Below are 23,408 nucleotides of genomic sequence, written 5' to 3' on the forward strand. Positions count from 1 at the left end.
CCTGTTTTTATAATACTATTTTGAAAATTACACTTTTAGAAAGTTGACATTATTGAGTGTAAATCTTCTAGCAGCTTTTTCAGGGTTAATCCCCAGATGTCACCTCACAGCCTTCTAGGAGCTGTGAATGGATCCCAGGAAAGGGAAGAAAAGGGCCTTGGCTAGAAGGAGCTGTGCCCACCAAATGCACAAGGTTCAAAGGGGCTTCCACTGTCACAGGCAGATGCAACTCACACCTAGGCCTGCCCCTGCCATTGTCCAAGTAGCCAGAGTGGCACCATTCCCAGTAGAGGAAGGGGATATTCCCAAGAACTGCTTTACAGGGGGAGATTTTCATTTCCCTAGACACCTCAGGACGGTGTCCAGAGCTCTGACCAGGTTAAGAAAGATTCTGCCATGTACAATTTTGGAAGAGCACAGACCTGTGGTATTGTTTAGGTTCAAACCCCCCGGAATTGATGTCAAACTGGGTAAGGTTTCCCCAGAGAACTTTTTCCACATTGGACAGATTACACCCCTCCCCAAACCACCCCCCTACCACAACTTATTGCCAGGTAAAAAGGTGGTAGGCCTAGGTACTTTCTTCAAAACACATCTGGACCTGCAAAAGACAAAAGAAGGACTGCACCTGCTGGACCCTGGACTACAAAAAGTGGACTGCATTCAAAGTAATCCGTGTAGAGAGACCCTAAAAGTTGGTCCTGTTCCCACTTGTACCCAGGACTGACGAGCTAGTTGCCTAACTTCCTGTTAAGTTCCAGGAATACAGGTGGGGAATAGGAAAAGGCCAATCCAAGTTTAAGTGTGAGGCTGTTTCCAGCTCCTCCCTCCCTTCCTGTCCATCAAGTCAAACACCCTAGCTCCCAATGTTTGGCTGTCTAAAGGAAATGCACAAAGCCCTGCTGTCACCCACCCCAGACAAGTGATCAGAGACATGCAGCAGGCACCAAATGGTTGAAGTAAGAAAAAGCCAACTTTTTAAAAGTGGCATTGTCAGAATTATAATTTAAAATCCAACTTCACTATAAGTTGATATTTTGACTTGTGATTCCAGAGACCCCAAACTTGAAAACATATCTCTCTCAGACTGTACATTACACTTAGAAGCAATAATGTAATCCCAATGTTATTCTATGAGCGGGACTTCTGGATTTTTTCACTACCAGGACATGTAAAACTTTAAAGTATATGTCCTGCCTTTTAAATACATTGCACCCTGCCCTCTGGGTTGTCCAGGGCCTACCTTAGCGGCTGACATATATGAGTAAAAAGGGAAGGTTTGAGCATGGCAAAAAGATTGTTTTGCCAGGTCAACATGCAGGGTCGGCTCCTCCGCTACAGCGGAAGAGTGTCACCCCACCGCCAGCAGCAGCAGCTAAACTTTTATTTTCATTTTCATGTTTATACTATAAAAGGGGCGGGCCAAGAGCATGACAGGGACAGAGGGGGAGTGTTGTGCACTCCCCTCAGTGCGCATGTGTGTTTGGCCGGCCGTCTCTGGCCTTGCCAAACACACACGTGCAGTAGACTCTCTCAAGTCCACCAACACAGTTGCCGGGCTGGAGAGAGCATGCACAGGCTCTCAGGCTGCCTGCTCTGAGCACTGTCAGGACTGGCCGCAGGGCAGGCTGGGAGCCTGTGCCTGCAGCCTGCGATGGAGGAGTGGATGAGGTAGTGCGGCGTGGGTGCCACAAAAAGGTAAGTTCTATTTTTTTTTATGAGTACATTTTTTTTGGGTTCCCCCGCCATGTGCCACCTCGCCCCTTTTCCCTCCGTGCACCGCGCCTGTCAACATATAAGTGTTAAACAGCATATACAGGCTTTACAATGGTAGGCCTGAGACATGGTTAGAAGGCTACTTAAGTGGCTGGCACAATCAGTGCTCTAGGCCCACAATTAGCATTCAATTTACAGGCCGTGGGTACATGAAGTGCTCTATGCAAGGGCCTTGTAAGTAAATTAAATATGCTAATTGTAGATGGTGTTTGGATAAGCCAATATTAACCTGTTTAGGGAAAAGAGCACAAGCACGTTTGCACTGGTTAGCAGTGATAAAGTGCAGAGAGTCCTAAGGCCAGCATAAGCAATGTCAGAACAATGGAGGAAGAAGGCAAAACATTTGGGGGTGAACCTGCAGAAAGGGCCATTTTCAACACTCTCTATATGCTGTACTCTAACATGTTTAATATAGTAGGACAAAGAATTAAAAATGCAGAGCTTAAAATATTTAAGGCAATGAAATGTCATTATTTGCAGTACAAAATGTTGATTAATACAACCTCCTTGTCTATAAAACTCTAACAGTATTTCCGATATCAGATAGGAATGGAAGACAGCACCCAGCACAGATGAAGAATAAACAAATGAACAAACTCTGAATAGAATCCCACTCACAATGTTCCAACGACTGATACAACTCAGTGGATTCACAGGCAAAATTATTTCATGTAGACATTTGTTAATGGTGCAACCTTTTTGTGAACAGTAGATACGTTTTTTTTTTTTTTTTTGCCTTTTATTTATAATTTTTTGGGTGTATGTAGTTTTCAAACATGTTTCATACATAGAGCCTAAGGAAGAGTTTGCGTGTAACTGACAAGCTTCCAGTTTCTGCTGGGAATGCTAAACATGGAGGAAAAGCCACTTTTGAATTTTCTTCACCATACAATTATACTAATGCAACCTTTTGTAAGTGCTCCATTTTTAAACATAGCCATTATGGTCAGCCCGAACTTCTGGCTTTGTCCCTGTCTAGCACAACCAGATAACCGCAGTAGGCGCTGTGCGGCTTTTAGCACTATTTTTACCTTAAATCTGAAGACTCATAGTCCATACTCACCAGTTTTACTGATTGGATTTGTATTGTTTCAGTGTGCTTTTTCTTGTGTTGGGTTTTTACTTTAAATATATGCTTTACACATTGTCTCTAAGTGAAACATGATTGCTTTTATGCCAAGATGCTAAGTTATCAGAGGGCTAAGCATAGGTTTATTTAGTGACTTTTGTGGTGTACACTGACAGGGATTGTCTTTACTACTTGAGTGGGACTCTCACCCCTCTCAACTGATAACAAGATTTCAACATTAATCTTTAATGGAATTAAATTACTGGTATTCCTCTTTTCACCAACACCACGGGCCCAATTCACAAAGGTAAACTCAGGCCAAAAGTCTAAGTTTACACCAAAAGTCTAAGTTAAGACTTAAAGTCTAAGTTAAGACCTAAAGTCTAACTTTACTCGTAGTAAGGTTAGACTTTCGGTGTAAATTTAGAGTCTAACTTTACTGCAAGTAAAGTTAGACTTTAAGTCTAAACTTGAACTTTTGTGTAAACTTAGACTTTTGGTCTAAGTTTACCTATGTGTATCGGGCCCCACTTGAGCATTGAGACTCTATACCAATGTTACTTTGTTTTGTTTGGATATAAGCACACAATGAAGCAGAATTCACTGGACTGCAGTCACAAAATGTTATTTTCATGTCTTATTCCTGCAAGGCAAAAGTTGTTTTTGTGACAAGAGTTGATAATCATAACTATACAATCATAGATTGTTTTCATATGAAGAACCTCAGGCCAGATGTATCAACCGTTTTGCTTGGTTATAAATACACTGATTCTGTGTTTATGAATGCAATGTACAAATACTATTTGTAAATTTTTCAGTGAACGAATACCATTTTTGTAGTCTGTAAAGTTTTACCAACTCTCAATGGGACTGCAAATGGATACTGATTCATTGTTGAAAGGAGAGTCTTGTAGGCATCCCTTGAACTAAATCAGTACACAATGTATCAATAGTTTGTGACTATACTTCCAGTCACAAATCATTGAAAAGCTACAGACCCCCACTTTGAGGTGGTAAACCATTTACAAAAGGGAAGGGTTCCTTTTGGACTCTTTCCCCTTTTGTGAATATTGAACAAGATTTAAAGGAAAAGCCGTCATTATGAGTCTGGTGGTCTGAAACCCCGTCTGCCAGATCTGTGGAGAGGAGACAGCTGCTGAGCTGGCGGTCTCCCCTCCCCACCCAGCCCCCCGCGTCGGACCTATTACAGGGTTTCCACTGGGCTGACCGGCGGAAACCTCTGAAATCAGCGGTTTCCGCCAGTCAGCCCAGTGGAAATTGTGCAGCGGCATTTGCCTTGGCACCTCATTGAGCCGAGGCCAACGTTGTCACACAAATGGTGCCCCCAGCACCTTCTTAATGTGCACTTTCTGCTGTAGCAAACAGTGCCCCTTCCGAGGGTGCTGGGCGGGGAGGGGGCCTGCACTGCCCACAACATGGTCATGGGCAGTGCAGGGACTCCCCCTCATGGCCCCCAGCACTTGGGTCCCCGCCATGAAAAGGCTGGTGGAAACTGGACTCGGTATCAGCACAGCCGTTGCTGATCACCAGTCTGACTGTCATCAGCCCACCAGAAACCATGTTCCTGGCGGGGACAGAGGTTCCCTGGTGGTCCAACTTTCAAGGTTGTAATTTGGAAGTCAGACAGCCTGGAGTGCGGCGGTCTGACCGCCACCGCGAGGCTGGTGATCTCAAAACCGCCAGCCTCGTAATGAGGCCCTATGTCTGTTTAATTGACTTGTGTTAGTGCAATTACGAAGTTTCTGCCAATGCAGAAAGTCTACACCCCTTTGTCACCATACAAATTCTGGTCCTTAGTCAATTGAAACTATAGTGTGGTTTAAATCGTCCAACAATGAAAGATGGCTTCGTCCCTTACCTCAACATCCTCTCAGAAACTCTAACATTCCTCAGAAAAACTGCTCAGCACCTGTTCATAAACTGGTTTCCCCAACTATAACCTCTATTAGTCTTGAATGACCATCCCAGCATACAACATCTACTAGGGATATTAAAAAATTTGAATATTACATTTTTTGTCCACAAAGTCTATTAAAGCAACATCCTACAGTAGACCAGAAGACCAGGAATGGTCAAAAAAAGACCTTGCTACACGGACTGAGTGGCAAGGGAAATACATCTTACCAGTAAAGGTCCTGAATGCCATAAATCATTTGAATCTCACAGACCGAAGTCACCAAAGAAGTGTGAAATTAGGAGAGTCTTGGGAAATTACCATAGCTGAGCAGGGCACCCGGCTGCAATCTTCATGACACAAGTTGAACAAGTATTAGGGAGGCACCCAAGAGACCTTTTGATTGAATGAGATACACCCAGCCTTGAAACAATGGCTGAACACACACTAACATTCCTTACTCAAACACAAGTAACAGATTTATAGCAAAGACACAGCTATTGAGGAAACACTATGTAATAATTAAGCTGTAAACACTTGAACAGTCATGAAGTTGTTCTTTGAGACTTCATGAATCAGTGTGAATGCATTAGCTATTTGCAGTCCCAGTTTCTTCTAATAACCACTGGAATTACCAAGTGTACCTCTGTTTGTGAATACTTAACATGGCTTCTAGAAGCAAGGAGTGTGCCTCTGAGTTGAAGAGGGTAGCTTTTTCCTTGGAACAGATTTCACTGTAACTTTTGGGTGAGGGCATCAAAATATTAACAGTATAATAATGTGTTTGCAAGATTCCTTAGTAATGCAAGACAGAGGAACACAGAGTTGCTTGGTGCCATGATCTTTTGATGAACTTAGATATGATGCGCCGTGAGAGGAGTAGGATCTGCAAAAGTATGTTGTTTCAGAAATGTAACTTTCAACTGTTAACTCAATGCTGAAGCTTCCTGGCTAATGAGTGCGCAATGTGTAGATTCATATGCCATGTACACTATTGTTCAAGGGAAAGCCATGGAAACCAACCCCTCCAAATTAAGAGAAAAAGAAAATTAGACATTTTCACAGACAGAACCTAATCTGCTATGTTAAAATACTCTCAGCTGTATGTAATTATGCTATTGCAAGTCAAAGAAGATCTCGGACAACAATATTACATGATTTTATAAAGTCATGGAACTCCTTTATGATTTCCACCATCATCATTACTTATAATATTTCTGCGCTTTTTCAATTGTATGTTTCTCATTATGTGTACAGGATTTAAAGGAAAACTAAATATAATTAATTATATACCAAACATAATAATGTTGGGTGATTATTAAGAGTTTGAAAATGCATGTTATGGTATACTATGTGTTAGAAATATGGGTCTTTGGTTGGCAGTCAGGTTACCCCCCTGTCCAAGCAAGGACCCTCACTCTAATCAGGATAAATCACACACAAACCAAATTATCCTGTGCTCACCCTCTGGTAGCTTGGCACTGAGCAGTCAGGCTTAACTTAGAAGGCAATGTGTAAAGTATCAAACAATGTATGAGGGCAGCCCTGATGTTAGCCTATGGAGGGAGCAGGCCTCACAGCAGTGTAAAAACAAACTTAGGAGGTTTAAACTACCAGGACATGTAAACTACATAAGTACATGTCCTGTATTTTGCCTACACAGCACCCTGCCCTGTGGGTTACCTAGGGCATACCTTAGGATGTCTTATATGTAGAAAAAGGGGAGTTTTAGGCTTGGCAAGTACTTTTAAATGCCAAGTCGAATTGGCAGTGAAACTGTCCTTGAAATTCTTTGATTATGACCCTTGTTAAGAAAATAATTTAGTTAGACACAAGTTCTAAAACATTTGATGTTCAAATGTTTTCTCAGGCACATGTCATCGGGTTCAAACTAGGACTGAGGGCACACCAGAGTTTAAGCCCATGTTTATCCAAAGACTCTCAGCCATGTTTCATTCACCTGAATGTCAGTTATTTGATCTGATGGTCAGGCACTGGGCATAGAACCATGGTTGGGATACAGCAGAGTGCCATTTGGTGTAATTATAACAGACATTAACCCCTGTATGCTGTATACTCTGGCATATGACTTTCAATTTGAGCTCAGAGTTGACAGGCAGTGTTTTCAAGGTGGATATGATGTGGCCCAACTTATGCAGATGAAGACAAAGTCCAGATGTTTAGGTTTGACTGTGTGTTTTTTGTATGGAGTTGACGATGTAGTTATGTGATGTGAGAAAATGGCCCTTTTTGATTGGTCACCCCCATTATTTTCATAAATTCTATTTCTGTTTTTTAGACTCTGCATATTGAGGCACTGCTGTCCAGTCCAGCATGTGTTTGGACAGCTAAAACACATAGAAATTGGCTAATCCCTGATTGGAATATTAAATTCTACTATAAGGCTATAACATATGAAAAATAAACTGCACCATGGCATGGCAAGTTAAATGCCACTTGTGGACTGCAGCACTTATTGTGCCATCATCTCATATGAGAACGGAAAACGCTGCTTCAGGACTACCAACGTAGCATGACTGGTGCAATGTTTAACCTGCTGTAAGCATTTTAAAATAAATATTTTATTAGTTAAAACTTCCCTCTTAAATATGAGTAACTTACCCCAATTAAACTTTGTAGCACAAGGTAGGGTGTGTTATTTAAAAACAAGACATGCACAAATTTAACAATGACAAGGCTATAAAAGCTCATTTTCCTCTGGCAGACCTCGCTGGACTGTCTAAAAAAAAACAAGGCGCAGATTAAGATACTAATACTGTACCTCAGGAATGGGACTAGATAGAAAAAATAATTAACTTACTATTTAATAGCTATTAAGATTGAATTCAGTTGTGAAGTTAGATTGCAAATAAATATTCAGGAAAAGTGAATTTTAGAACTCTGAACTGTGAGAGGCTAATTAGCCTAATCTGCTGCCAGCTGGTAGCCTGTGCGCAGTCTTGAATAGGTGGGAAAATAGGTATCAAATGCCTTTCAGAAGCAAATAATAGGCTCACTTGAATGGACAAAGATGACTCCTATGAATTTGCAGAATATGCAGGGAGTGTGGACATCATTTTTGACACTGCAGTGTCAAATCCTGCTTGACTGGTGTGTTAAGCCACATGTAAAACTGAGACATACTTAAAAGGGACATAACAAGATTTGATGACCAGTTATGTGAATTCCCAGTTTAGTTGCTGAAGGACCTTGTTCTATCAGACATCTGCCTGAGTTTGGTGTGGGCACAGTGCCTGCCTCAAACTGGATATTAGTGTTAGATGTTGAAGGATACTAGGATTACTATAATACACACACAGTCCCAGCAAACAGCTGAAGACTTTTGCCATCTTGGAGCTGACCTGATGCATTGCAGTTTGGTCCTGATTACAGTAAGGCCAACAGGAACTACTGTAAATGTGAGAAAGTCAAGGCCAGGAAACGTTTACCCCATTGATTAGGAAGGGGAGGCAGGAGTCACCCCCACCCACAAGCTCATTCCATGTATAAATGTGGCATCTCCAGGTACCAACTTCATAACAATTTCTGGACATGCGGAAGATCAGAAGGACTGACATGCTGTCTGTGCCCTTACAGGAGCACTGAAGGACTGGCCTGCACCCCATTGGACCCAGGACTAACAAGTGGACATCAAGACTCAGATGCCTGACCTCCTCTGATGCCCTTTCCTGGATGTACCCAGCTGATCAGTGGCAACTGCCTCAGGACTGCACCCTGCTGTTGCCTCTGCCTAACACCTTGTGAGTCCCTAAGTGTGTCCCTTGAGCTCCTGGTGGGTGTTAGAAGTTTACTCCTATGGTCTGTTGTGACTTAAAAGACTAAGTCAGAAGGTAAACTCTTTGACCAGGAAAAACCTGGTTGGTGTGCCTGACCCATGCTCCCCCGTGGTCAACCTCATAACATGCCTCAGCCATAGTCTACCATGACCATTATCATTGCTGATTTGTGGTTTTTATAGCTTTTTTGACTTAACACTTAAAGAATTTGTGTCCCTGGCTTCCATGTTTGGATTTTTCTCATTCTGGTGCTGTTTTATTTTTTAAATTTTACTCTAGTTTTTTGATCTGGGATTTGTATTGTTTTGCATTTTGGATTTACACATTGCCTTAAAATAAGCCTGTCTGCTCTGTGCCACAGCTACCAGCGGTTTGAGCTCATGTTTATTTAGTGACTTCAAGGATTCACCTTGACAAGTGTTGTGATTATTCCTTGAGATGGGTAGTCAATATTCCAATTTCTTACAATCACTAAGCCTGATGCACTGCATCTTGCAGCATCCTGCTATTGACTTCTTTCATCCTTGCAGATTGCCAATCTTCAACTCCCTCAAAGCCACCTGCTCTAAAGACAATAACATACCCTTTTCCTTCATGAAAGCTTTCTCCAGAGAGTTTCTCTCAAATCTGCACACCATTGTCAATGTCTCCCTCACTCAAGGAATCTTCGCAGAAGCTCTCATGATAAGCCTGATCCCATGACATCAAAAGAAATATACACTAAATCCTGATAACTTTGCTAACAACTGGCCAATTCCTTACTTACCCTTTATTGGCAAGATTATAAAAAATAAACAAACTACAGTTAACTCAAAGATCACATCAACACCAACCACCTCATGCACAACTACCAATCTGACTCGAAGATAATGCTCTCCTTATCACAGAGAAAGATGTCCGATGTCTTCTGATAATGGTAGGCTTATCAGCTACCATCAATACTATCAAACATCCTGCCCTCTTCAGCACTCAAAATATCCAACATGTCATGTCCAGCATATACCTGAACCTCAGCCTCACCAAGACAGAATTTATGTTATTTGTCAATAACAACCACCAAGAAATAATGCAAACCTGGCAGAGTACCATGAACCTTGACAGTTTTAAACCTTAACTTCTACCCAAAGTGGATTTAAAGTGGACACCACTTCTACACTCACAGAAAACAACATCAAGAAAACAATGACAGACTGGGACCAGCTTCAATTAGGAAAATTAAACCAGTGCTCCCACAAAGTTACTTCATAAGTGCTGTACAAACCTCCTACCTTAGCATCAAGACGCTGGAAACACCCTTCATTGTGGCTTTAGAGACCCCTGTTTATGGCAAATTACAAGCAGAACACCAACTCATCCATGGCTAGAACAAATATTTACACATCACCAACCCCATCCTGATGGAATTACACTGGTTCACCTGCCTAGTGCCTGTCATGTTCGAAACCAGTTGCATCATTTATAAAGGTGCAAGCACACATCCATTGCTACAGTGTCACAGCTCGATAAGTTCAGCTGCTAACAGCCATGAGTGAGTACACTTCATTGGTCACATTTTGGGGTCACTGGAACTCTTACACATCCTGGTGAGTTCTCCGTTAACTCAAGTCCATTCCATTGTGCACTAAAACCTTTATCTTTCGCCTTTGTCAAACTATGCTGGAGATTGTGCACCTGTGATAGAGGTTCTCTGAATAACTTATGTTGAATGGAATTTAGGGGCAGATGAGAAACAAAAACAATCATGGGGAGAATACTTAGGACAGGCAATTAAAGAATTAGGCATCCGAGATGCAGTGGCTAGTACCATGGAAAGAGCAGTCTCTTGTCGAGTAACCAACTTCTCAACCAAATATCTGTCTTACCTACATAACAAGAATTACTTTGTAAAGAGATGGCACGGTTGGACAGTAATCGACACCTACAATAGTTTGAGACTCCAGTCGTATACAACAGCCCATTTTTCACAGGCTCTAAAAAAAACAGTTTATGTTATATCGTTGTGGGCACCTAGACATTAAAGATCTTATTTCAACTTCGAAGGGCCTATTGCCTAACCCATCTTTTGCTTATGTGGATACAAACAAGAGTCAGTATTACACACCCTGTGCACCTGCCTAGCAGTCATGGCTCAAAGGAAAAAGCTACTCAAGTCAATATTTTTTAAACCTCACACCTGCACCTACAGACAAGCCATAACCACTTGGTTGAGCAGAACTTCTAAACCCCTATCTTTCCAGGGAATAACATTTTTAAAACTGGTGATGAAGAAACTCAGTTGCACCCGGACAGAGACTGGACACAGTCAGTGTGCACTTTAAAGTGTTCCCCGTATAAGGCTTACGCACTTTACAATTAGAAACAAGGGAACAAAAAATAAAAAGCAGCAGCTCAAAGAGACATCCCTTGCGCCTTACATTAAAGGCACTCAGCAGTGGGTCCTCGGTGTGCAAAAATAAAATCCATCTACTACCCTAGAAATGATGATAAAAATGCCTCTTTTGCACAATCGGAGAATGGGCCCAGAACAAGTATAATAAAATGCGAGCCATGTAAGGCCACCAAAGTACTAGCACGAAAAGTGCTTATTAAGGATAATATTGGACATTTTATTCTACAGGTGCAAATAGCACGTTTTATGTGTTTTACTTGAGCGTCGCCTGATATTACTGCATGAAACATTATCATTTTTAGCTAGATGCAATGGTTTTTATTAACTATGCAATAAACTTCTTTGACTTTCTCCATGAAATCCACAGGTTCCTTCATCCATTCCATTTATGTAAAATTTGTATGCTTTGTATGTGCTCTTCAAATGACTACACTACTCATATAATTACAATACATTTCTCATTTAATTAAAAGCACCTCTAAGGCTAGAGTGTATTAGTAATTTTCCTATATTAAACGTACGCTTAGAACATATTCTTTCCCCACCAACAACATTTGTATGAATTCCAGGTGGAGCATTGCTTTGAGTATAATACAGACTTACTGCCTCATTACGAGGCTGGCAGTCCTAGGACCACCAGCCTTGGGGTGGCAGTCGGACCGCTGCACTTCAGGTGGTGCAACCATCAAAATTACGACATTGGCGTGCGGACCTACCTAAAGACTGCCGTCCCCACATCGTTCTCGACATGGAGACAGCGGTTGGGGTTGTACTCAACCAGGGCGGCGCTAAACTCTGCCCTACCTGGCTGATTACAACCCCACTTTCCACCAGTCTTTTCATGGCGGGGACCCCACAGTGAAAAGGCTGGTGGAGAGCCAGTGCTGGGGGCCACAACACTGTCGCAATGGGCACTGTCTGCACTGAAAACAGTGCGCATTCCGAGGCTGCTGGAGTGCTAGGATATTGGCCTTGGCTCCATTAAAGCTGATGCCAATATCCTAGCACTGTTCCCACCGGTCAGCGTGGCAGGAACATTGTAATACGTTGGGGGGGCGTCACTACGATGGTGGTGGCATCCTCCCCACGGCTTTGGCGGTCGTGTGGTGGGACCGTCAAAGTCTTAATAAGGCCCACACAAGTCAGTGATCCAGTATTTTATTACATCTATCCAGGTTAATATTTAGTGATTTCAGTATTCTAGAACAGAACAAAAGTGCACTTAAAATATTTCAGTTATTCATTAAGAGAATGAAAGAAGGGAGAATCCTTATTACTTTAAGTATCTCGATTTTATTTTCCACTTCACCAGAAAATGGGCCAACAGGTGTTGCACGACTTGTAATTTGCTTCTTCAGGGCCAATACATTATTCTTCAAAACAATTTTTAAAATGTAATATATAAAAAGCCACTTTCCATAAACAAAAAGGTGAGCACAACCAGGCAGAAGAGAGAAAAGAAAGAGAACAAAAATAAATATGAACATACAACATGCTTTAGCAAAGAAAAAAAATCTCTAATTAGTACCCTCTCAATGAAATTCATTCATCCCGCTCACTGAATGCACACTAAAATGGGACTAAAAGGAAAAGGCGTACAAAACAGGACACCCTAAGAGGAATAGTCCATGAATCTTATATGAATCTCCTAAATTAGGTCAAGTTTGTGAAATGGTGACCATATACTATACTCGTAATGCAAACACGTGCCTAAGGTCTCTCACCACATGCAAGAATCAGTTCCCATTAAGAAGCCAACACCGCAAAATAAAAAAATGAACTTTTGTGAATAGGTAAGCAAGCTTTTAAGCGGTGAATACAGGATGAAAAATAGTGAGGAGAGAGCAACCAGAAACTGAATCCCTCAGCAAAGCTATTAAGTACACATTCAACAAACAAATTTAAATACAGTACCTAATACTCCTGTCCAATTTGTTTTAGAAAAGATTATTACACTCCTTGTATATATTCATGCCAGTACAATGATCATCAGTATAAGGACAGTCTACAAATGGAAATAACAGACAATCATGTGACAATTCAATAAATCAGACCTTCTATTATTATAATATATACTTGTAAAGTTAGGGAATCAATCAATTAATCAATCAAAAAAATTTGTAGAGCGCGCTACTCACCTGTGAGGGTCTCAAGGCGCTGGGAACAGTATCATTGCTTTGAGTATATATAATTTATAAAACCTTTACAACTGCACTTCTGCCTGTCTGGCTAAACAGCCTCACCATCTGTGGTGAATCTCTGCACCTCCAGAGCCAGGGCACCATCAGACTGGAGACAATGTATTGTAAAAAAAGAAAACACAAGGCAGGAATTTTCCATCTATACATCCAGGATCCTGAGCAGCATTTCTTTATCCATCATAACCACCCAAAACCTGCTCAAATTTAAGAAAAAGTTGAAGATGCTTCTCTTCACAGAACACTACATCATCATGTTGTAACAGTCCATAATCCAGCTACCTCTTCAATCACTTGTTGACTTTATCCTTTCCTTTGACCTTGGACAGTACAGCTCTTTGGTTATAGTTCAACTATAAAAATGCCAAATTCTACCAACTACTCATTTTTACAGCAAATTACTATGACCCGCATAGCTGTGGTGAAACATCAGGGCCACTGCTATCATTGGTGCATCAGGTGTTGAGGGGTAGAAGTCCATGGTGTGAGGGACCCACTGCAACTCAAATATAGCTGCTTTTTACTATCAAAGTGGAAATGAGGGTGTGTTTTCCTTGCTAGCATTAGTGTCAATGGGACCTTTGCTCTATCAGAAAAACCAGCTCTGCAAGGCATGGCTGTGTACTGCATTCTTCTTTGAGGCAATGCATGGCAACAATCTTGCTGTTTACCACAGTGGTTCACTGCTCGTGCAAGACAACAGCATGACGGGAAATAAGAATGACCATAATTCCATGGGATCCGAGTTTTGTTACATTGGATATCCAAACCTTCTTGACATTTGCATAATGCCAAGTGAAAGATGTCCTCATCACAGGTAGGGCATTTTTATATATGACACTATGGTTGAGTAATCAGCACTTCTGTGACAAACTCTGTTATGTAATAGATTTTACCTGAAGTGTAAAATAGTTTCATTAGGCACACTTAGTTCTTTCAAGAGTAATTTGGAATGCAAATAGAAATATCCAGCGCAATTCAAAAATAAATAATACCAAGTAGGTTGAAATTGCAGTATGAGTCTTTCAGAGCCAGCCGTAGCTCTTCAGTAAGTCAAACTGCATTGCACCTTAATAGTATTTCATTTCATTTCCATTTTTCCATTCCACTCTCTGATATGGAAAAAACAGATAAAAAAGCATAGACAATTCACTAAGAAACCAATGTGCAGTTTTTCCGCAGTTTAATCTGAAAGGTAAAAACCTACCTCGTGTAGTAGAAAAGCGCTAACATGATACCTTTAAAAACGAAAATAAATTGAAAAATATATACTTTGTGAAATCCGGTCGTTGACAATTTGAGCTTCAAATGTGCGGCTTCTTAAAGGACGTCAGGGAAAGAAATTGAAGAACCACTTACCGTCTTGCCTGTAGGCCTCGGAGAAGTGGTAGAGGTTTGTCGGGAAGCGGTAACTTTGGGCCCCGTCTCGCCAGTCGAGTGAAGAAAAGCTGACAGTTCCCGATGAAGGGTTACTGAATCGAGGCCTGTTCCTCGAACTGAATAGCGACGACGACGAACCTCCGGGTTTAATTCGCAAGATGGCCGCATAGGACGTTTGCTGACCAGGAATTGCCTCGGAGAAGTCTGTAAATTAAAACAGTTTATTTTCAGCAAATTGGAATTGACTTCAGCAGCAGAGTTTACAAGATATGAATTTAACTGCATGGCAAGGCATCCTGATGCTCAAATGATGCCTCACAAGGCAGAGCTAATTCCAATGCATACATGTTACAAACAGAAAGAAACAGCATTTAGCTTTTAAATGTAAGAGGCGGACTTCTCACATGGGTGAAAATTAAGTGGATCTTTTTTACACAATTATGCAGCTTCCGTGATAAATTATCACTAAAAATAAATTAAGCAAGCGATATCAAAGGCAATAGGTCTGGCTTCTAAGTACTAATGTATGTAAACAACATCCACAAATGCCGTTTATATCCGTAGCATACATAAAGGTTGATTATCAGATTAAACCCGGACCTGTTGGATAGAAAGTGGGGAAAACATCAAAAAGAACTGCAGAGATAAAGAACTGAATGTGACAGTGCGTTAAATTAGTGTCCTTTCAAGTGTAAAGTAGACTTCCAGACAGCCCAATAAAAGAACTTCCTGGCAGTTGGAATGATATACAAAACAGCAAACATCAGGTGAGAGAAATCTATTCCTCTGGCAAAAAATAAATAAAAACATCTGTGTATATTTTAAATAATTGGCAACAATATGTCATACAGATTGCAGTAATGACAAACTAGACATGAAATTGAAGCAAATAACTTTAACAAAATTTAGATTGTATGTTCTTTCATTTGTCTAGGCTCCATAAAAAGATCACAATTAGGTTGGATAAAACAATACTGTCCATTGCAGTTCTAAAAAAGAGCACAAATGTGTAAGAAAATGCTTAATAAAACAGCATAATTTAAAAGAATGTGAGAAATTGTTTTCTATACTCATTGGGTGCTTTTGCCAGAACAGAGCATATGGGGCAGTTGGGTAAACATTTATATCCTATGTGTACACGTGTGCCAAAACCCTTTGGGAATACTGAAAAAAACCTACGGGAGACTTTTTGGGTGTGCACTACCTTTCTATTGGCCACACCACTGCACCTCCCCTTTAAACACCCCTGGTTATCCCACAGCGCCTAACAGCATTCTGCTGATAATCTACAGTACTGGACAATTTCTGAAGGTATGAAGTTCTACCTTTTAGTGTCCACAGGTCTTGACTATCTCATCTACAGATGAGTCAAAACCAGAATCTAAACTGTACTAAGATATAAATGATACTAATGTATACAAAAATCTAAATAACACCAGCAGTCGACTGCACACTTGTTCTCTACATTACTGTGAAGTTCAGACCCTAAAAATAAAATAAGCAATGTTTAACTTCTTTTCATCTTCCTCTGTCCAATTTGTACACATTTGTAGCATCCATTTATTTCATATCTAGTTTTATCTTTATAAAAATAGAGAACAGTTTCATGATTGTTCTGAATTTTGGCATCTTTTGTCCCTGTGGACTACCAGGTGTGGGTCGAGATGATCTGGATTCAAACATAGTGAGAGGCCTTCTGTTTTCTCAGAAAACTTCCACGACAAGATCACAGTCATCTACAAAACTCCAAACCCCATCGCCACGCCACCGACAGCATCAGTCTGCTCCTATCCACAAACAGAATCCCTGAACACCTGCTTACCCACTGGGACCCTCTCACAACTCAAGCCACAATCTCCATCATGAACTCCGTGCACTTGGGAGCATCCACGGACCCGAGTCCCAACCACATCTTCAACCTCGGGAGCAAGACGATTGGTGATGAGCTCAAAAAAGTCCTGAACACTTCTTCTACCTCGGCCTCCTGCCTTGAGGACTGGGAACATGCTGAAGTGAGACCCCTCCTGAGGAAACCAACTGCCGACCCAGCAGAACCAAAGATCTACTGGCCCACCACACTGTCCCTTCCCAGCAAAGGTTTTCGAGAAGGCAACCAGCAACTCACCAAACACCTGAAAGACAACAATCTCCTGGACCCCTCTTAATCTGGATTCCGAGCCAACCACAGCACCGAGATAGCCCTGATCACAGCCACTGATGACATCAGGGCATTCCTAGATTGAGGCGAAACAGCAGCCCTCATCCTCCTGGACCTGTCAGCTGCCTTCAACATCATCTCACATCACATTTTGATCAACTGACCTTACCACATCAGAATCCAGGGTGACGCCCTCAATGGACCACTTCATACCTCACTGTTGGAATTTTCCCTTCTGCAGGGTCATACCCAATCTTTTTGCCTCCTGCCTCCTATTTTTTTCTGACCTGTTGCTGTTGGCTTTTGAACTCTGAGCACTTTCCCACTGCTAACCAGTGCTAAAGTGCATATGCTCTCTGTGTAAATTGTATGGTTGATTGGTTTATCCATGATTGCCATATTTGATTTACTAGTAAGTCCCTAGTAAAGTGCATTAGAGGTACCCAGGGCCTGTAAACCAAATGCTACTAGTGGGTCTGCAGCACTGGTTGTGCCACCCACATTAGTAGCACTGTAATCATGTCTCAGACCTGCCACTGCAGTGTCCGTGTGTGCAGTTTTAAACTGTAAATTCGACTTTGTAAGTGTACCCACTTGCCATGCCTAAACCTTCCCTTTTCTTACATGTAAGACACCCCTAAGGTAGGCCCTCGGTAGCCCCAAGGGCAGGGTGCAGTGTATGGTTAAGGTAGAACATATAGTAATGTCTTTTATATGTCCTGACAGTGAAATACTGCTAGATTCGTTTTTCACTATTGCAAGGCCTGTCCCTCTCATAGGTTAACATAGGAGCTACCTTTAAAAATGATTAAAGTGTAGATTCCCTTTGGGAGCGGATGGACATGTGGAGTTTGGGGTCTTTGAGCTCACAATTTAAAAATACATTAGTAAAGTTGATTTTAAGATTGTGTGTTTGAAAATGCCACTTTTAGAAAGTGAGCATTTTCTTGCTTAAACCATTTCTGTGACTCTGCCTGTTTGTGGATTCCCTGTGTGGGTCAGTTTGACAGTTGGGCTGGTTGTACCTCACAGTAGACAGTGACACAAGGGAGCTGGGGTGTAGTCTGCATTTCCCGATGAGCCATCTGTGCTAGGAGGGAGGGGAGGCGTGGTCACTCACACCTGAAAGGGCTGTGCCTGCCCTCACACAATGCAGTCTCCAACCCCATGGTGAGTGTCTAGGACCAAGGCAGGATTTCACAAACAAGAGAGACTTTTCTTTGAAGTAAGCCTACTTCAAAGGGCAAAATGGGTATAAGAAGGGCACCCTAAACCACAGACTTTGGAACACTTCTGGAAACCAAGAGGAACCTCTGCCTGGAGAAGAGTTGAAGAGCTGAGGAAGAAGAGCTGCCCTGCCTGTGACTGTTGTTTGTTAAGCTATCCTGCAGTTGCTGCTTCTGCCTGTGCTAGAGGACAAAGACTCGGCTTTGTGTGCCTTCCTTCTTGTGAAGAAATCTCCAAGGGCTTGATTTAGAGCTTGCTTCCTGTTGTTTGAAGTCTCAGGGATAGCAAAGACTTCTCTCTGCCAGCACCTGGAGCCTCTGCTGAGACTCCTACTCTGCCATGTGGTGCCATCCAGTTCCTGGGACCCTGAAAGGAGAAGCTGGCAGGCCAAGAGTGAGAAATCCACGCACCAACAGCCATGCAGGGAAAAGATCGACGGAACTCCGTTCTGCGGCTGAAAAATCGCTGCGCCGCCGGCTTTGTGGTTGAAAATCGACGCTCGCCTGCAGTGTAACTGAAAGATCGATGCACGCGGCTCGAGAAACGACACGCAGCATCGCTGACTGAGGCTGGTAAGATCGCAATCTGTGCTGCATGGTTTTCAGATCATCGTACGGCTGAATTTCTGCTGCAAACTTTGCTAGGCATGTAAAAACACCACAAGGTCTGCTCGGACCCGAGAGTGCTAACCGGATTGACGCATCTCTCTCCTGCGGAGAGAAGAAATGACACACGCGATCCGACTGAAGGAGAAATGACCAAAGGTCTCGCTCGTGAATGATATTGACGCTTCGCAAGCCCTTTTTGACACACACTCGCCCGTGTGGGTTATTTTTGACGCACCCAGGTACATTTTCACACTGACAGCGTTAGCGTTGTGTTTAAAATTACATGAAGACTCTTTTTGCTTTTTAATTGATGGCTTGATTTGTGTATTTTTGTCATTTTGGTCTTGTTTTGTTTAGATAAATATTTTCTATTTTTCTAAACCTGTGTTGTGTCATTTTGTAGTGTTTTCATTAAGTTACTGTGTGTGTGGGTACAAATACATTACACCTAGCATTCTTAAGTTAAGCCTGCCAGCTTGTGCCAAGCTACCAAGGGGGTGAGCGGGGGTTAGCTGAGGGTGATTATCATTTACCCTGACTAGAGTGAGGGTCCTTGCTTGGACAGGGAGTTACCTGACTGCCAACCAAAGGCCCCATTTCTAACACTCACCAAAAGAGCCCAGAGAATCTGTCTCTCATTTTTCACCTCACAAACCAAGTAGTTCATCTGGGGCCTCCCACATGTATTGTTCCTCTGTCCCACCCTCTTTAACTCATACATGACATCCCTGGCCCACACCATCAGCTCACAGGGCCTCAACATCATCTCCTACACTGACAACACCCAGCTCATCCTCTCACTGTCAGAAGACCCCTTCACCACCAGAGCCAACTTCCACAGCTGTATGATGAATGTCACCGACTGGATGAAGGACAACTTTCTCAAGTTAAACTCAGACAAGACAAAAGTATTCATCTTTAGAAATAATTCCTTGCCATGGAATGAAGCATTCTGGTGTGCTGAACTCGGTCGATTCCCTGCCCTGCCAGACCACGCCCGCAACCTCAGCTTCATCTTGGACAGCAAGCTATCTATGAAGAAACAGGTTAATGCAGTCTCATTTGCCTGCTTCCACCCCCTACGCATGCTCTGCAAGATCTTCAGGTGGCTCCAGGTCAACATAAGAAGAACCGTCACACTAGTCCTCATCACCAGCAGACTGGACTACAGGAACAAAGTCTATGAAGTAATCACTGCACATCTCCTGAAGAGACTACAGACAATGCAAAACTCAACAGCAAGGCTCGTCTTCGACCTCTTCAGATTAACCCGAAGCTAGCTACACTAGCTCCCAGTCCAGAAGAGAAGGCGGTTTAAGATGCTGACCCACACATACCAAGCGCTGCTCAACTAAGTACCAGCATACGTCAACAAACACATGACCTTCCTCCAAATGACCACACAGCTATGATCTGCCTCGCAGACGCCCCCCCCGATCCACAGAGGCAACAGCGGAGAACGCTCCTTCTCACTCCTCACAGCCAAACCTTGGAATGACCTTCCCCTGCACATCATAACCACCTCATCACTCCTGGAATTCAGGAAAGGACTCAAGACCTGGTTGTTCGACTGAACAGAGCACCATGAAGCAGCTAGCAATCCCACGTGATTTGCCATGCTTAATAAATGGCTGATTGATTATTTGAGAAAAGAAATAAGAGGTATTGTGCTGCACGTAGCCCATGAGTAGCGCTGCTATTCCTGCAGGACTTTTCCTATGCCCCTATGAAACTGGTAAATTACTGGGTAGAAGTACCATACCGGTAGTTTTGAGGCCAGAAGGAGAAGAACCCAGACTGTCCAGTGATATCTAACTCCTACTGTATCATACATTATATTTCATAGCATTACAGCTGAGTGCAGTGTTTGAGAATCTGTAGACAACTATTGGTGTGATCATAAACTCCTGTTGAGAAAGGTATTCCCATGATGAGGATTTCTCTGTTGTACTTCGAATGAAATTTGGGAATCCATCTGCAGAACATAAGTACCCTCATAAACCATAGTTAAGAAACAATACTGTGTCAATGGTCTGTCTTTGTATTGATGAGCTAAGGGTGCACCACTAGCCCCTTTCTGGGCTGCTAAAAATAGGTGAATGCACATTTTCATTCTGGAGCAAGGGAGTACTAAATGATGTGGCAGGGATGATTAAATTATGCAGCACATAAAATAAATTATCTGTCATATGGCTGAACATGGCGTGGCAGTATAATTAGGACTCTATTTCTCATTTGTGCATGCTAGCAATGCATGGCCTAAGGTTTCAAAATGCTTGCCACTGAGTGGCAATACTCATATCACCATTTTAGTAACCTTTGATTTGTTTGAACTAAAAGCTCTTTTTAGTTAAAATCTGCTAATTATGCAGCAGATGAAGGATTATGTGCTAAGGTTGACAAATCCATAATTATGAGGAAACATGTTGCATGCCCTGGTTATATTATACCATATTGGGCCAGTGAACAACCACGTTATGGTCATTGCTCCACTTAGTGAAACTGCAAGGTAGCAGCCTTAATGAAACTGTCACACCTGATGAGATGTCAAATGCATTATCAAGGTTGCAACTCTCAATTTATATGTAGGAGAATTGCTAGTGTAAAGTTCAGTCCAGTGTCATGCAGTTAAATATGATATGCAAGATAAGTTCCGTTAGCTCATTTACACTGAGCAAGGGCCCTCAGAGAGCTCCAGTCAGCTACAGCAAAAATCTCCAAGCAGCATAAAGGAGCTTCCAACAACTGACATCTGGTGTTGGACACTGGATGGGTATTGCACTCTCACTTTGTTGGTTCTTGGTCTGCAGGTTTTGTGGTGCCCAGTCTGAGCGAGAGGTTTGAGGTGGTGTTTTGTTTCAGACTAGGTGAGGTTGAAGACAGTTTTCTTTATTCTTATCCTTCTTTTAGCTTTTTCATGGAAGTGAAAGTTGTGTGAACTGTTTCTATACTTTAGGATGCAAAAGTTCTGTTATTTTTTCGGATTATAAATTGTATTTACATAGTGCTTACTACCCCTGACTAAGCACTCAGGCACCCTGTGGGATATAGCACAGTACTCCAAAATCAAAGATTAGATTTAAATAGAGTTAGAAATGGGGTCTTTGGTTGGCAGTCAGGTTGCCACCTGTCCAAGCAAGGACCCTCACTCTAGTCAGGGTAAAATAGAATCATCCTCAGCAAACCCCTGCTTACCCCCTTGGTAGCTTGGCACGAGCAGTAGGCCTAACTTCAGAGTGCTAGGTATAAAGTATTTGTACCATTACACACAGTAGCTTAATGAAAACACTACAAAATGACAACACAGGTTTAGAAAAATAGAAAATATTTATCTAAACAAAACAAGACCAAAACGTAAAAAATCCACAATACACAAGTCAAGTTATCAATTAAAAAGCAAAAAAAGTCTTCATGTAGTTTTAAACACACACTAACACTGTTAGCATGAAAATGTACCCTGGGTGTGTCAAAAATAGCCCCGCACAGGCGAGTGTGCATCAAAAAGGGCTTGCGATGAGTCAATTTCACTCACAAGCGAGATCTTGCGTCGTTTCTCCTTTCGTCGGGATGGGGCATTTCTTCTCTCTGCAGGAGAGCGATGCGTCAATCCGGTCAGCAGTCTCGGGTCCGGGCAGGCCTTGTGTTGTTTTTACACACCCAGTGGTGTTTGCATCGAAAATCCAGCTGCACAATGATCCGAAAACCACACAGTGCGGATTGCGATCTCTCAGCCTTCGTCAGCGCTGCGTCGAGTTTTCAGCCGCAGATCGAGTTGCGCCGATCTTTTCCCCGCACGGCGTTCTGTGCATGGGTTTCTTCATCTTAGGCTGCCAGCTTCTCCTTTCAGGGTCCCAGGAACTGGACGGGCACCGCAAGTCAGAGCAGGAGTCTCTCCAGAGTCTCCAGGTGCTGGCAAAGAGAAGTCTTGTCTGTCCCTGTGACTTCAATAGGGGGGCAAGCTCTAAATCAAGCCCTTTGAGATCTTCACAAGATGGAAGGCACACAAAGTCCAGTCTTTGCCCTCTTACTCTGGCAGAAGCAGAAGCTGCAGGATAGCTCCACAAAGCACAGTCACAGGCAGGGCAGCTCTTCTTCCTCAGCTCTTCTCCAGACAGAGGTTCCTCTTGGTTTCCAGAAGTGTTCTAAAGTCTGTGGTTTTCGGTCCCCTTCTCGTACCCAATTTATCCTTTGAAGTAGGCCTACTTCAAAGCAAAGTCTCTCTTGAATGTGAAATAATGCCTTGCCCAGGCCAGGCCCCAGACACTCACCAGGGGGTTGGAGACTGCATTGTGTGAGGGCAGGCACAGCCCTTTCTGGTGTGAGTAACCACTCCTCCCCTCCCTCCTAGCACAGATGGCTCATCAGGATATGCCGGCTACACCCCAGCTCCTTTTGTGTCACTGTCTAGTGTGAGATGCAACCAGCCCAACTGTCAAACTGACCCAGACAGGGAATCCACAAACAGGCAGAGTCACAGAAATGATATAAGCAAGAAAATGTTCACTTTCTAAAAGTGGCATTTTCAAACACACAATCTCAAAATCAACTTTACTAAAATATGTATTTTTAAATTGTGAGCTCAGAGACCCCCCCAAACTCCACATGTTCATCCGCTCCCAAATGGAATCTACACTTTAATCAGATTTAAAGGTAGCCACTATGTTAACCTATGAGAGGGACAGGCCTTGCAAAAGTGAAAAATGAGTTTAGCAATATTTCAAAGTCAGAACATATTAAACACATTACTATGGTGGTCATTACACATTACGCGGTAAAACCGGCAACAGGCCGGCGGTAAAAAAAATGGAATTACGACCGTGGCGGGAACCGCCAACAAAGACACCCACTTTAACACTCCGACTGCCACGGCGGTACAGACAAACATCGCGGT

At 42.5% G+C, this 23,408-nt stretch overlaps 1 protein-coding gene across 6 annotated transcripts in view; it reads right to left on the bottom strand.

Annotated features, from left to right (window-relative positions):
- Positions 1-23,408, bottom strand: part of CNTN5 (contactin 5) — a 3,179,309-nt gene that overhangs the window by 1,311,181 nt on the left and 1,844,720 nt on the right. For all 6 annotated transcript variants that reach the window (XM_069202389.1, XM_069202386.1, XM_069202392.1 and 3 more), the window contains one exon: positions 14,504-14,728. In XM_069202389.1, coding sequence (XP_069058490.1) covers positions 14,504-14,728 — 225 coding nt within the window. The remainder of the gene's footprint in view (positions 1-14,503; positions 14,729-23,408) is intronic.

Source organism: Pleurodeles waltl, chromosome 8 (assembly GCF_031143425.1).
Source record: "Pleurodeles waltl isolate 20211129_DDA chromosome 8, aPleWal1.hap1.20221129, whole genome shotgun sequence".
Taxonomy (NCBI): Eukaryota; Metazoa; Chordata; class Amphibia; order Caudata; family Salamandridae; genus Pleurodeles; species Pleurodeles waltl.